This window comes from Haematobia irritans, chromosome 1 (assembly GCF_050003625.1).
Source record: "Haematobia irritans isolate KBUSLIRL chromosome 1, ASM5000362v1, whole genome shotgun sequence".
Lineage (NCBI taxonomy): Eukaryota > Metazoa > Arthropoda > Insecta > Diptera > Muscidae > Haematobia > Haematobia irritans.
The window spans coordinates 209,887,997-209,904,438 of record NC_134397.1 but is presented as its reverse complement, the minus strand read 5'-3'; the positions used below and the strand labels follow the sequence as shown (position 1 = coordinate 209,904,438).

The 16,442-nt window shown below is 25.5% G+C and overlaps 1 protein-coding gene across 1 annotated transcript in view; it reads right to left on the bottom strand.

The window, feature by feature from the left end:
• Window positions 1–320: 320 nt before the first annotated feature.
• Window positions 321–16,442, bottom strand: part of Pde6 (phosphodiesterase 6) — a 474,642-nt gene continuing 458,520 nt past the window's right edge. The window contains exons 10-14 of the mRNA XM_075292702.1: window positions 12,463–12,878; window positions 4,887–5,040; window positions 4,588–4,747; window positions 1,587–1,807; window positions 321–1,513 (exon numbers count right to left, since the gene is read on the bottom strand). Of these exons, the coding sequence (XP_075148817.1) occupies window positions 1,116–1,513; window positions 1,587–1,807; window positions 4,588–4,747; window positions 4,887–5,040; window positions 12,463–12,878 (1,349 nt within the window). The 3' untranslated portion in view covers window positions 321–1,115. The remainder of the gene's footprint in view (window positions 1,514–1,586; window positions 1,808–4,587; window positions 4,748–4,886; window positions 5,041–12,462; window positions 12,879–16,442) is intronic.

Below are 16,442 nucleotides of genomic sequence, written 5' to 3'. Positions count from 1 at the left end.
AATATTTTAACAAAATTGTCTATAGAAATAATGTTTTGACAAAATTTTCTATAGAAATAAAATTTTGACAAAATATAAAAATAAAATATAAATAAAATTAAAATTGAAATAAAACAAAATGTTGACAAAATTTTCTACAGAAATAAAATTTTAACAATAATTTGCTATAGAAATAAAATGTTAACACAATTTTCTACAGAAATACAATCTTGATAAAATTTTCTATAGTTCTTTTTCAAATTTTTCTATAGAAATACAATTTTGACAAAATTTTCTACAGAAATAATATTTTAACAAAATTATCTATTGAAATAAAATGATGACAAAATTTTCGACAGAAGTTGGTAAAATTTTGTCCAAAGTTTGGTAGATTATTTTAGGCTCGAGTGGCAACCGTGCAACGGGCCCCAATAATAAAATGAAGTTAATCCCCAAAAAAAACATTAAAAAAAATTGGTGTTGTTGTTTTCCATATAAATTTGTGGGATCCTACTTCATTTGGGTTTTGGGGAGAAATATATTTTTGTGGCGCAAATTTAAGAGACTAAATGCAAGAAAAGAAAGCGAGATAAGGTATTACAATCTAGAAAAAGAATATCAAGAGGGTTGGGTTCATGAGTTTATGAGTTAGCTCTTGGTATTTTTGTGGAGAATACAACCAAAAATATTTGCCATGTCAAACGATTTGTAACCAAATTTCACTAAAATTTCCAGCAATTACAAAAAAATGACTTCGACAAGTTCGCCTGATTTAGTTTTGCTACATCACAAGTTTTTGACATATTATTCAGTTAGTTAGTTAGAAAAGTAGATCAAAGGTCATCTATTTATAGATGATATCTAATTTTTATCTTAATACTTTTAGTAATTTTCGATTACTCTAACAAAGTAAAACAATGTCTGTTCACAAAAGATCGACAGATTATCAGTTAGCGCAGCCATACGGTGTGTGTGTGACAATTTTTTAAATGAAATTTCCCCCATTCAAAGGAAATTTCTTAATTCGTTTAATATTGCCCTTAATGATATCTATATTACCAGGTACTGGTACTTCCAATTAGAATTTTCTCTTTTCAAGTGAAGAATTAGAAAAAATTCTAATTGGAAGGCTTTCGTCACAAAAGTGCACAAAGTTTTGAGCGTTTCTTATTCTTATCGGTTACTGAGTGTGTTGTACAAGCCGAGGATATTGACGATGATGTTGACATATGACCAGTTGAACCTACAGCTCCCGGAGGTTGAGAGGGACTTGTGGGACTTTTATCATCCAGATCTTCACTGGCATGCGTCTCCAGTAATTTCAAAGAAGTCTTGGGTTTAGCACCATCCATGCTATTGTATAAAGTTTTGGTGAGTTTCGATTTGACAGCCTTACCCAAAGCTCCAGTTTTCTTCATACTTAGGCGGGAGATACCTCGTTGATGTTCGGGTGTCGATGTATCATCACTGTGTTGATGACAATTTAGAGTGGTCACAGTGAATTCAATATCTTTGATATCTTCATCGGTACAGGCTGGGGCGAAAATTATTATTTTACATTAAAAAGAAATTTTTGTTTTAAATTTATTAGGCTTTGTTAAATTTACCTGCAAACTCTTCCACTGGTTTGTCTATGGTATCATGATCAATCCATGTTAAACCCATTTCAACTTTTTCAGCAAGATCCTGCCAATTGCTACGATTTTCTAGAGTACCCTCATATAGGGGTGTTATCCAGGGGAAGGTATCACACAATACTCGATATAAAGGCAGGCAGATGACATCGATAAAACCCACCTGCATTTTCGGTAATTCATCCTTGCGATCCCTGAATAGAATAGAGAGAGATGATAAGTCAGATAGCGTATGAGACATTCCATAATATATACGACTGCCTAGAAAATCAAAATTTTCTATAGGAACACAATTTTGACAAAATTATCTAGAGAAATAAAATTTTGAAAAAATTTTCCATAGAACTAAAATTTGCTACATATTGACAAAAATTTCTACAGAAATAAAATTTTGACAAAATATTCTATAGGAAAAAACAAATTTGACAAAATTTTCTAAAGAACTAAGAATCTGACAAAATTTTCTATAGAAATAAAATTTTGACAAACGTTTCTTTAGAAATAAAATGTTGATAAAATTTTTTATAGAAATACAATTTTGATAAAATTTTGTATAGAAATAAAATTTTGACAAAATTTTCTATAGAAATAAAATGTTGACAAAATTTCTGTACAAATACAATATTGACAAAATTTTCTATGGAAATAAAATTTTGACATCATTTTCTATAGAATTAAAAGTATGACAATATTTCCTATAGAAGTAAAATTTTGACAAAATTTTCTATAGAAAGAAACACATTTGACAAAATGTTCTAAAGAACTAAAATTATGACAAAATTTTCTATAGGAATAAAATTTTGACAACATTTTTTATAGAGATAAAATGTTGAGCAAATTTTCTGTACAAATAAAATTTTGAGAAAATTTTCTGTAGAAATAAAATTTGACAAAATTTTGTATAGAATTAAAAGTAAATATGACAAAACTTTCTATAAAAATAAAATTTGACAAAATTTTGTATAGAAATAAAATTTTGACGAAAGTTTCTATATAAATAAAATTTTGACAAAATTTTCTATAGAAATAAAATTTTGATAAAATGTTCCATAGAAATAAAATTGTGACAAAATTTTCTATAGGAAAAAACAAATTTGACAAAATTTTCTAAAGAACTAAAATTATGACAAAATTTTTTTTAGAAATAAAATGTTGATAAAATTTTCTGTACTAATAAAATTTGTAAAAATTTTTTCTATAAAAATAAAATTTTGACACCATTTTCTATAGAAATAAAATTTTGACGAAAGTTTATATATAAATAAAATTTTGACAAAAATTTCTATAGAATTAAAATTTTGATAAAATTTTGTATAGAAATAAAATTTTGACAAAATTTTCTACAGAAATAAAATGTTGACAAAATTTTCTGTACAAATACAAAATTGACAAAATTTTCTAAAAAACTAAAATTATGACAAAATTTTCTGTACAAATAAAATTTTGACAAAATTTTCTATAATTTCTATAGAATAGTTTGACAAAATTTTCTATAGAAATAAAATTTTGACTAAATTTTCTATAGAAATAACATTTTGACAAAATTTTCTATGGAAATAAAATTTTGACATAATTTTCTATAGAATTAAAAGTATGACAACATTTTCTATAGAAATAAAATTTTGACAAAATTTTCTATAGAAAAAACACATTTAACAAAATTTTCTAAAGAAATAAAATTTTCATAAAATTGTCTATAGAAATAAAATTTTGATAAAAGCTCTATAGAAATTAAAAGTTGACTAAATTTCCTATCGAAATAAAATTTAAAAAAAAAATTGACAACATTTTGTATAGAAATAAAATTTTGACGAAAGTTTCTGTATAAATAAAATTTTGACAAAATTTTCTATAGAAATAAAATTTTGATAAAATTTTCTATAGAAATACACTTGTGACAAAATTTTCTATAGAAATAAAATTTTGACATAATTTTCTATGGAAATAAAATTTTGACATAATTTTCTATAGGAAAAAAAATTGACAAAATTTTCTAAAGAACTAAAATTATTACAAAATTTTCTATAGAAATAAAATTTTGAAAAATTTTTCTTTAGAAATAAAATGTTGATAAAATTTTCTGTACAAATAAAATTTTGACAAATTTTTCTATAAAACTAAAATTTTGACTACATTTTCTATAGAAATAAAATTTTGACGAAAGTTTCTATATAAATAAAATTTTCACAAAATTTTCTGTAGAAATAAAATTTTGTATAGAAATAAAATTTTGACAAAATTTTCTATAGAAATAAAATTTGACAAAATTTTCTATAGAAATAACATTTTGACAAAATTTTCTATAAAATAACATTTTGACAAAATTTTCTATGGACATAATTTTCTATAGAATTATTTCTTTAGAAAATTTTGTAAAATTCTATTTCAATAGAATATTTTGTCAATATTTTCTAAAGTACAGTTTATCATAATTTTAGTTCTTTAGAAAATTTTGTTAAATATGTATTTTCTATAGAAAATTTTGTCAAAATTTTATTTCTATAGAAAATGTTGCCATACTTTTAACATTTTCTATAGAAATAAAATTTTGACAAAATTTTCTATAGAAAATACATATTTAACAAAATTTTCTAAAGAAGTAAAATTATGATAAACTGTACTTTAGAAAATATTTTCTATTGAAATAGAATTTTACAAAATTTTCTAAAGAACTAAAATTGTCTATAGAAATAAAATTGTGATAAAAGCTCTATACAAATAAAATGTTGACTAAATTTCCTATAGAAATAAAATTTTGAAAAATTTTCTAAAGAAGTAGGAATTGTAATAAAACTTTCTTTAGAAAATTGTATAGAAGTAAAATTTCGACAACATTTTACTATAGAAATAAAATTTTCTATAGAAATAAATTTTTGACAACATTTTCTATGGAAATAATTCTTGAAAGAATTTTGATTTTTGGTAAAATTCTTGTAAATTATTTTTGGCACGAGTGATAACCCTGTAAACATACCTATCCATCATAGCTACAGGCTGAGTATTCAATTGCAGTTTTTCCAAATCGCCTTGATCAAAGAATTCATCGGCCACTAGTTTGGCCACTCGATGTTGCACCTCCCATGGTTTTGCTATCGCACTAACATCACATGCAGTCATCATCATACCACATAATACTGGAAATAATCCAATAAAAAATAAATGCTAGGGAAGTACTTAAGGATGGCAATACATTACAATAAAAGGAGAATGTTCATAGAAAAGAATCACTACGAGATTGACTTAAAACGACAAAGTTATAAAAATGAAACTTACAGTCTTTTTTGTCTTCACTCTGCCAATCGAATTCGCCATTTTCCACCAATTCTAAAAATGCATTTCGTTTTTTGAAATAAACTGCTAAATCCGTGGAGAGTATGGCGTTTTCTACCACTTTCATAACACATCGATAGTCTTCAGGTGAAAGAGCCTGTAAAATGGAGTACATAAAACTAGAGATTAGTTAGCGAATATTTAGTGTCAACTTTGTGATGTAAAAATATGAGCTTTTTGATTATTTAGACCATAATAATTTGACACTATGTACGCGGTGAGATCACAGTTGCTCAAAAAATACCTATTACGCTTTGCACATAAAGGTGGGTATTATGTTTGGTTTCCCCAGCGCAACCCCATAAAAATTCAATTTTTATCATTTGAAAAATTGATCCATCCGTGTATTGAGATTAGTTGGTTAAATAACATGGCGCCATTTGCAATGTGAATAAAAAATATATAAACAATTTTTTAATAGGCCAATAGCCTCTAGTTGCTAGTGCCCGTATAAATAAGTTTATTGTAATTTGTAATTATAATAAATTAAATAATAAATAAAATAAAAAAAACCTTTTTTAAATTTTGTTAAAATATTTTGTATGAATTCCTAATACAATCGTGGATTAAGTTTTTATTTGGAAGATAGAAATGCAATAATCAGATCGATTACTTCCTATAAAATAGTTTACTTTTTTCCCGTGTACATAAGATTCGGTTTGGCCGAACTTACGACCGTATATATTTATTGTTTTGATTTACTTGAATAGCGACTTTACCATTTTTATGTCGACAAGTTCATATTTGCCGCCTGTAGTAAGACAGTATAGATGGTAAAATATCGGTTGGTTTTGAAAAGTACCCATCGTCACCGTCGCTTGGTAGAAGTATTTACTCTTTTTCCATATTTATATCATCACCGATATGAAAATATTGAATCAGTCGTCATATTTCGTCATTTTGTCGATGCGGAGAGCTATTCGTGGTCTCAGAGCCAGCGGAAATTGCGTAATCAATTGATGAGCATTTATATAGAATAATTATTTTTTGCGAATTTAAAAATCTATTTATACATATGTTTCTTGTATTTATATTAGAAGATAATGCATGTTCAAATAAATAACTCTTTTTGTTTATGAAGATATACGGTGAAATTCCGTGCTTGTCTATTCTAAGTAAACAAGATCGAATTGAATTGCGTTTTAATGCCATTATAGTAGTTGGCCTTGATGTGAATGTCAAAAGTTAATGAACAAAAGTTTTTAAACATTTGAACCTAATAGTATTTATCAAAAGTGATTGACATATACGACTACTAAACGCGTCATAGCCTATGGAAATGAAACAAATATTTGGGAAAATGCCTATTTATTTTTTCAACTTTGACAAAATTTTCGATAGAAATAAAATTTTGACAAAAATTTCTATGGAAATAAAATTTTGATAAATTTTTTTATGCCAATGAAATTTTGACAAAATTTTATATAGAAATAAAACTTTGACAAAGTTTTCTATAGAAATAAAACTTTGACATAATTTTTATAGAAATAAAATGTTGACAAAATTTTTTATAGAAATAAAAATTTGACGAAATTTTCTATAGAAATAAAAATTTGCACAAAATTTTATTTCAATAAAATTTTTGCCAAATTTTTATTTGACATAATTTTTATAGAAATAAAATGTTGACAAAATTTTTTATAGAAATAAAAATTTGACAAAATTTTCTATAGACATAAACATTTGCCAAAATTTTATTTCAATAGAAAATTTTCTATAGAAATACAATTTTGACAAAATTTTCTACAGAAATATTTTTTTTGTTGATTTTGAGAAAATTTTCTATAGAAATACAATCGTGATAAATTTTTTTATTGAAATAAAATTTTGATAAATTTTTTATTGAAATAAAATTTTGAAAAAATTTTCTATAGTAATAAAATTTTGACAAAATTTTCTATAGAAATAAAAATTTGCCAAAATTTTATTTCAATAGAAAATTTTCTATAGAAATACAATTTTGAAAAAATTTTCTACAGAAATAAAATTTTTACAAAATTTTCTATAGAAATAAAATTTTGACAAAATTTTCTATAGGAATAAAATTTTGATAAATTTTTTTATTGCAATAAAATTTTGACAAAAAGTTCTATAGAAATAAAACTGTGACAAAATTTTCTATAGAAATAAAACTTTGACATAATTTTTATAGAAATAAAATGTTGACAAAATTTTGTGTAGAAATAAAAATTTGACAAAATTTTCTATAGAAATAAAACTTTGACATAATTTTTATAGAAATAAAATGTTGACAAAATTTTGTATAGAAATAAAAATTTTACAAAATTTTCTATAGAAATAAATATTTGTCAAAATTTTATTTCAATAGAAAATTTTCTATAGAAATACAGAAATAATTTTTTGTTGATTTTGAAAAAATTTTCTATAGAAATAAAATTTTGATAAATTTTTTTTATTGAAACAAAATTTTGATAAATTTTTTATTGAAATAAAATTTTGACAAAATTGTCTAAAGTAATAAAATGTTGACAAATTTTTCTATAGAAATAAAAATTTGACAAAATTTTCTATAGAAATAAAATGTTGATAAATTTTTTTATTGCACTAAAATTTTGACAAAATTTTCTATAGAAATAAAACTTTGACAACATTTTCTATAGAAATAAAACTCTGACATAATTTTTATAGAAATAAAATGTTGACAAAATTTTCTATAGAAATAAAAATTTGTCACAATTTTATTTCAATACAAAATTTTCTATAGAAATACAATTTTGGCAAAATTTTCTATAGAAATAAAATGTTGACAAAATTTTATTTCATAAGAAAATTTTCTATAGAAATACAATTTTGACAAAATTTTCTACAGAAATAATTTTTTTGTTGATTTTGACAAAATTTTTTATAGGAATAAAATTTTGAGAAAATTTTCTATAGAAATAAAATTTTGATAAATTTTTTTACTGAAATAAATTTTGATAAATTTGTTTATAGAAATAAAATGTTGACAAAATTTTGTATAGAAATAAAATTTTGACAAAACTTTCTATAGGAATAAAATTTTGATAAATTTTTTTATTGCAATAAAATTTTGACAAAATTTTCTATAGAAATAAAATCTTGACAAAATTTTCTATAGAAATAAAATGTTGACAAAATTTTTCATAGAAATACAAATTTGACAAAATTGTCTATATAAATAAAAATTTGCCAAAATTTTATTTCAATAGAAAATTTTCTATAGAAATACAATTTTGACAAAAATTTCTACTAATTTTTTGTTGATTTTGACAAAATTTTCTATAGAAATAAAATTTTGAGAAAAGTTTCTATAGAAATAAAATTTTGATAATTTGTTTTATTGAAATAAAATTTTGATAAATTTTTTTATTGAAATAAAATTTTGACAAAATTTTCTATAGTAATAAAATTTTGACAATATTTTCTATAGTAATACATTTTGACAAAATTTTCTATAGAAATAAAATGTTGACAAAATTTTTTATAGAAATAAAAATTTGACAAAATTTTCTATAGAAATAAAAGTTTGCAAATTTTTTTTTTTCAATAGAAAATTTTCTATAGAAATAAAATTTTGAGAAAATTTTCTATAGAAATAAAATTTTGATAATTTTTTTATTGAAATAAAATTTTGATAACTTTTTTATTGAAATAAAATTTTGACAAAATTTTCTATAGTAATAAAATTGTGACAAAATTTTCTATAGAAATAAAACTTTGACAAAATTTTTATAAAAATATAATGGTGGCAAAATTTTTTATAGAAATAAAATGTTGGCAAATTTTTTTATAGAAATAAAATTTTGACAAAATTTTCTATAGAAATAAAAATTTGTCAAAATTTTCCAAAATTTTATTTCAATAGAAAATTTTCTATAGAAATACAATTTTGACAAAATTTTCTACAGAAATAATTTTTTTGTTGATTTTGAAAAATTTTCTATAGAAATAAAATTTTGACAAAATTTTCTATTGAAATAAAATTTTGACAAAATTTTCTATTGAAATAAAATTTTGACAAAATTTTTTATAGGTATAAAATGTTGATAAATTTTTTATTGCAATAAAATTTGGACAAAATTTTTTATAGGAATAAAATTTTGAGAAAATTTTCTATAGAAATAATATTTTGATAAATTTTTTTATTGAAATAAATTTTGATAAATTTTTTTATAGAAATAAAATGTTGACAAAATTTTGTATAGAAATAAAATTTTGACAAAAATTTCTATAGGAATAAAATTTTGATAAATTTTTTTATTGCAATAAAATTTTGACAAAATTTTCTATAGAAATAAAATCTTGACAAAATTTTCTATAGAAATAAAATGTTGACAAAATTTTTCATAGAAATACAAATTTGACAAAATTGTCTATATAAATAAAAATTTGCCAAAATTTTATTTCAATAGAAAATTTTCTATAGAAATACAATTTTGACAAAAATTTCTACTAATTTTTTGTTGATTTTGACAAAATTTTCTATAGAAATAAAATTTTGAGAAAAGTTTCTATAGAAATAAAATTTTGATAATTTTTTTTATTGAAATAAAATTTTGATAAATTTTTTTATTGAAATAAAATTTTGACAAAATTTTCTATAGTAATAAAATTTTGACAAAATTTTCTATAGAAATAAAATGTTGACAAAATTTTTTATAGAAATAAAAATTTGACAAAATTTTCTATAGAAATAAAAGTTTGCCAATTTTTTTTTTCAATAGAAAATTTTCTATAGAAATAAAATTTTGAGAAAATTTTCTATAGAAATAAAATTTTGATAAATTTTTTTATTGAAATAAAATTTTGATAACTTTTTTATTGAAATAAAATTTTGACAAAATTTTCTATAGTAATAAAATTGTGACAAAATTTTCTATAGAAATAAAACTTTGACAAAATTTTTATAAAAATATAATGGTGGCAAAATTTTTTATAGAAATAAAATGTTGGCAAAATTTTTTATAGAAATAAAATTTTGACAAAATTTTCTATAGAAATAAAAATTTGTCAAAATTTTCCAAAATTTTATTTCAATAGAAAATTTTCTATAGAAATACAATTTTGACAAAATTTTCTACAGAAATAATTTTTTTGTTGATTTTGAAAAATTTTCTATAGAAATAAAATTTTGACAAAATTTTCTATTGAAATAAAATTTTGACAAAATTTTTTATAGGAATAAAATGTTGATAAATTTTTTTATTGCAATAAAATTTTGACAAAATTTTTTTATAGGAATAAAATTTTGAGAAAATTTTCTATAGAAATAAAATTTTGATAAATTTTTTTATTGAAATAAATTTTGATAAATTTTTTTATAGAAATAAAATGTTGACCAAATTTTGTATAGAAATAAAAATTTGATAAAATTTTCTATAGAAATGAAAATTTGTCAAAATTTTATTTCATAAGAAAATTTTCTATAGAAATACAATTTTGACAAAATTTTCTACAGAAATAATTATACCCCAAACCACATAGTGGTCAGGGTATAATAAGTTTGATCGGCCAAAAAATGTGCCTACCAGAAATATTGATTTTAGACCCCATAAAATATATACCGATCGACTCAGAATCACCTCCTGAGTCGATCTAGCGCTTGGTGTCCGTCCGTCCGTCTGTCCATGTATTTGTTGTTCACAGGATTCCGGTCGCAATTATTAACCGATTTTGATGAAATTTTGTACAGGGAGTTTTTTGGGCACAAGAACGAACGCTATTGAATTTGGAAGAAATCGGATCAAATTTAGATATAGCTCCCACATATATGTATCGCCCGATTTCGACAAATGGGGTCACGTTGCGCGTTTTTTCAAACGGATCGTCACCAAATTTGGCAAAAGGTAATCTTTTCCATCGCCCTTCAAATCTGCAAAATTTCATCGAAATCGGTTCAGATTTAGATATAGCTCTCATATATATGTATCGCCCGATTTTCCCAAATTTGGCCACAAAACCTTTATTTATCAACCGATCTTACTCAAAGTTGGCTAAATATAATCTTCTATAGCACTTACCATATGTGCAAAAAATCATCGAAATCGGTTCAGATTTAGCTATAGCTCCCATATATATGTACCGCTCGATTTTTCTAAATTTGGCCATAAAAACCTTATTTATCAACCGATCTTACCCAAATTTGGCTAAATGTAGTCTTCTATAGCACTAACTATATGTGCAAAAAATCATCGAAATCGGTTCAAATTAAGATATAGCTCCCATATATATGTATAGCCCGATTTTCCCAAATTTGGCCATAGAACCCATATTTATTAACCGATCTTACTAAAAGTTGGCTAGATCCAGTCCTCTATAGTACTAATTATATGTGCAAAATTTCATCGAAATCGGTTCAAATGTAGATATAGCTCCCATATATGTGTCACCCGATATTGAAAAATTCGCCCCTAATAATCTTATGTTTGACCATACAGGTCTCATTTCTTAACTGATCTTACTCAAATCTTGCACAAGGTAACCTTTTATGGTATTAATCAAACCCGCAAAATATTAGCTTCCATATATATGCACCGCTCGATTTTCCCAAATTTGGCAATAGTACTCTTATTTATTAACCAATGTTACTCAAATTTCAAATTTTGATGTACTAGCCGATCGTACTTATACGTACTTGTAGCTCTTACATAAGAATATTGCTCGATTTTTACAAATTTGTATTTATTACCCACACTAATGTAACGATGTTCTCTTTTTTAGTATACACCAAAAAAAGTTAAAATTAAAGATTTTGGAATGGATTCCGAACCAAACATGCCGCTTCTTTAAAATAAAGATAGTTTTTAGGGATATTTAAATATACGACCGATAAAATTAAAATTAGGATACAATTTCATTTATGGAATTTTCATTCCCTTTTTGCAATATATTAATAAAGCTATTCACGCACAACTAAGTGCCAGTTTAAAAATCCAAATTATAACAAATAATTCAAAGTAAACAATGTATTCCTAACTTTAACAAAACTTTAAATCAAATATACAAAATCCTTAATTTAAAAGACGAATTTTTTAAATCAAAAAAGTTTTTCTTTACATTAAGGAAAATTTGCCTTAGTTCAAATATCCACAATTTGTGTCCTAAATTCAATGCAAAAATGAAACAAGAATTATAAACCTTCTTTTAATTAAAATATCATTATTTTAAAGAAATTTGGCCTTAATATTGTGTAAATTGCGTGTCCTAAAATTTATGTTGCGTAAATATTTTTTTCAGTGTACATAAGTGATTGTGCAAATTCTGAACCAAATATTATTTTCGGAATTTTAAAAATTGGGAAAATCAACATATCGATTTTTGAAAATTTTTTAAAATTTATCAGTTTCCTTTTTTTAAAAAGTGATAAATTGGCTTTTTGACTTCTTAAAATTTTTGAGTTGCAGTTAAAATTCATAATTTTACACATTCATATTCATCGTAAGTCCATACGTTTAAAATAACTTTTGAAATCTAAATTCATATGAATCGTAATATTCCTTGGAGATAAATAAAAAAAATAGTTTTGTATAAAACTTACTTGAAAGATATTATTTCCTTCGGAATTCAAAATCATGACACATTGATCAAAATGATGATGTTCCATGGTGCTCGTTGTGTAAAGTATGGCCAAGGGTGATTCTGTCTTCGTTTGGAAAGCATTATTCGTACCACGATGATCTAGATCATGACACAGACAGGCTACCAATAGGCCGAATATTTCCAAGTCTTGCATAAAACGTTCCATACGACCCGTTTTCATCATAGCAAACATAGTCTGGGCCACATTAAGGGCATGTCGCCAATTGTGATACTTAACAGGACGGTAATTTTTGCGAACGCTTAATACCCATCTACAGAGGACATCATAGGGAATTTGAAACATTTGAACGAGATTACATTGCAGGAACATACGGATCACAGCACGACAGGTGTCATCATCACATAAATCGAAATCTGGAGGAAGAGAAAATTAAATGAAATTATTGTGAAATATTAAATTTGTTTTTTAAAGATTCTTAGTAAAAATGTTGAGGTTCTTATATTTCGACATTGGCAAGGCGAAATTAACTATGACAGCTTTTCTGTATTTTCATTACAGAAACCGAACATATGAACATAGTTCTCACATACAGTTCAAAAAACTAGTTCTCGGTCTGTCGCCATTGATACTTTGGTTAAACCCTAAGGCTTATAAGTCTGAAACTTTATTCGAAGATGTAGGTGCGCTTCCACAGACCACTACTGATTAAGTGAAACCGAAATTGTTATCAACAACCGGTGATCTTCATTGAGATCACCGGATCACCACGGTGGTGCAATGGTTAGCATGCCCGCCCTGCATACTCAAGGTCGTGGGTTCAAACCCAGTTTCGATTAAACACCAAAAAGTTTTTCAGCGGTGGATTATCCCAACTCAGTAATGCTGGTAACATTTCTGAGTGTTTCAAAGCTTCTCTAAGTGGTTTCACCTCAAAGTGGAACGCCATTCGGACTCGGCTATAAAAAGGAGGTCCCTTGTCATTGAGCTTTACATAGAATCGGGCAGCACTCAGTGATAAGAGAGAATTTCATCACTGTGGTATCACAAATTACTAAATAGTCGAAGTGAGTTGCCACAAACCGAACCTAACCTAAGCTTCATTGAAACTTTGCAGTGTAGTTCAAAGACTTCGTCCCCTTGATCCATATATGAGTCATTGCTTTTTAGTTCGAAGCTGAGGCTTTAGTCAGCCATTCAATTAGAAAGGTTTCGGTCTGCAGCTAAACCCCTGAGATATTGTACTGCTTTCAAACATTGAGCTTCGGCCTGTAGTTTTATATCTGAGACTATCATCTTTAGTTAGAAAGCCGTAGCTTCAGCCAGCCAATAAGAGAGGATTCGGCGTGCACTTCAATCTCTGATATTTTGAATTGCAGTTGAAAATCTGAGACTTCCATCTGCAACTCAACATATATGAAGTTTTGATCTTTAGTTTGAATGTAGAGGCTTTAGTCTGATATTCAATCAGTGAGGTTTCGTTTTACGGTTCAACCCCTCAGACTCTGCACTGCAAAAAAAGCACTGATCATTCGACATGCAGCTCAATATCTGCGAATTTGAACGCATAGGATTCAACCAGCCATCCAATTAATTAGAGAGTTTTCTGTCTCAGTTCAATCTCTAAGACTTTGTATCGTAGTTTAAACACTGAGGATTTAGTTTTCAATATATGAGGCTTTGATCTTTAGTTCGAATGTTGAGGCTTCAGACAATCGTTCAATCAGACAGATTCGGTCGGCAGTTCAATTTCTTAGGCTTGGTTCTGTGGTCCAAGCCGAATTGGAGATGCCATAAACACCGCCAAAGCAGTCAAGGTGCTGGTCCTCGAGGGGACCATCCTAGAGTTCTCAAAATTTGGCTCACTACTGGGTCAATATCTCGGCTCTAACCATACCAAATTTTGCTATTTGTGTTATCTTACCATTTAATGCAATCAAATATTTTTGATCCCTTTGTATGGGAGGTACGTGAAAGAGTGGCCCGATCGGAACCATCAACAAAGCCCTTCAAAGTTTCGCTCTCCTACGATGCCTCTTCCTAGTTTTATTCATTTGTTGTATGGGATCGAAGCACTGTGAGGCACATCGCCGGGAAAGGGCCACAAATACCGCAGAGCTATGTTCGTACAGCGTGTGATGGTTTTGTCGGCCGTTCCATTACATATCAGACACCCTATATATATATATATATATATATATATATATATATATATATATATATATATATATATATATATATATATATATATATATATATATATATATATATATATATATATATATATGTAATACGTAGTTATTCCATAAATACAACAACGGCAACCATATTTAGTAAATTTCTCCATCAACCATATTTAATAAATTTCTCAATCAAGTACTCAATCACGGTTGCCACTCGTGTCAAAAATAATCTATCAAAATTTGAAGAAAATTTCACTAAAAATCTACCAAATATATATATATATATATATATATATATATATATATATATATATATATATATATATATATATATATATATATATATATATATATATATATATATATATATATATATATATATATATATATATATATATATATATATATATATATATTTATATATATATATATATATATATATATATATATATATATATATATATATATATATATATATATATATATGTAATACGTAGTTATTCCATAAATACAACAACGGCAACCATATTTAGTAAATTTCTCCATCAACCATATTTAATAAATTTCTCAATCAAGTACTCAATCACGGTTGCCACTCGTGTCAAAAATAATCTATCAAAATTTGAAGAAAATTTCACTAAAAATCTACCAAATTTAACAAAAACTTATTTTGAAATTTTTGGTCAAAATTTCAGAAGTTTATTGCAGTATTTTTTTTTTTTTTTTTTTTTTAATAATCTTTATTTCATTCAAAGTTAACATTCCATGCTTTGTTGGTCTCAGCGCCCTTAAGGCATTATTGAGACGAGCTGGCAACAATTTACTTATATGTACTATTTACAAATCAATTCAATTAAAGTTTAAATTTAATTAAAATAATTTATATCTTAATTAGGTAAGAAGCGTTTCTAGTTTACTTAATATGTAGGCTTTGATAGCTACTTTATATTGAGATATCCTGGTAATAGACTTTAATTCGTCAGGTAATTTATTATATTCACTAGCTCCCATGAATTCAATACGTTGTTTCGTGACTTCAAGTCTGCAACGCGACGTTCTCAGGTTATGGCGATTCCTTGTATGAAATAACATCTGATTTGGAAAATATTGCACCGTGCGATATCCTATATTATTCATAGATTTAAACACATATATTAACAATTGGTACAAATATATGCCACGAATTGGCAAAATTGGCCTGCACACATCCGCATAAAGGGAAAAATTTGGATATGTTCGTGGTAATTTATGTACAATCTTTATTGCCTTCAGTGTTGCCAGTATTGGGGATTTTTCCCCAAATCGGGGATATTTTTTCGAGGATGGGGACAAAATTTTTGAGTTGGGGACTTGGGGATTTGGTGGGGAATTTCCACAAATTTGGGGATTTTAGTGGGGAATTCTGATCAGTATAACAAATTAGGTTTTGAGTTATGGTTTATATGAAATTCTTTACTTCTACATGCTTAAAAAGGGGCTCAAAGAAGTACAGAGAATCTTCAAAATATGAAAAAAAAATATTCCAAGAACTACTTTACAATTTACTTTGTTTCTAAGAAATTATTTATTATTGTGAAATTATTTCGTAAGGACTTGGGTCGAAGTGTTGGCCCCTCACCTGTATACAGTCGACTCCGCTTTACTGAAACGTTAAAAATGCAGCCATTTAATTTCAGTTATCCGAAGTTTTTGCTAAAGCGGACTACGGATAACTGAAAAAAACTTCCAGTAATGCGAACTTCGGATAACTGAAAAAGTTTCAGTAAAGCGGACTCCGTATAACTGGAAAAAAATCCA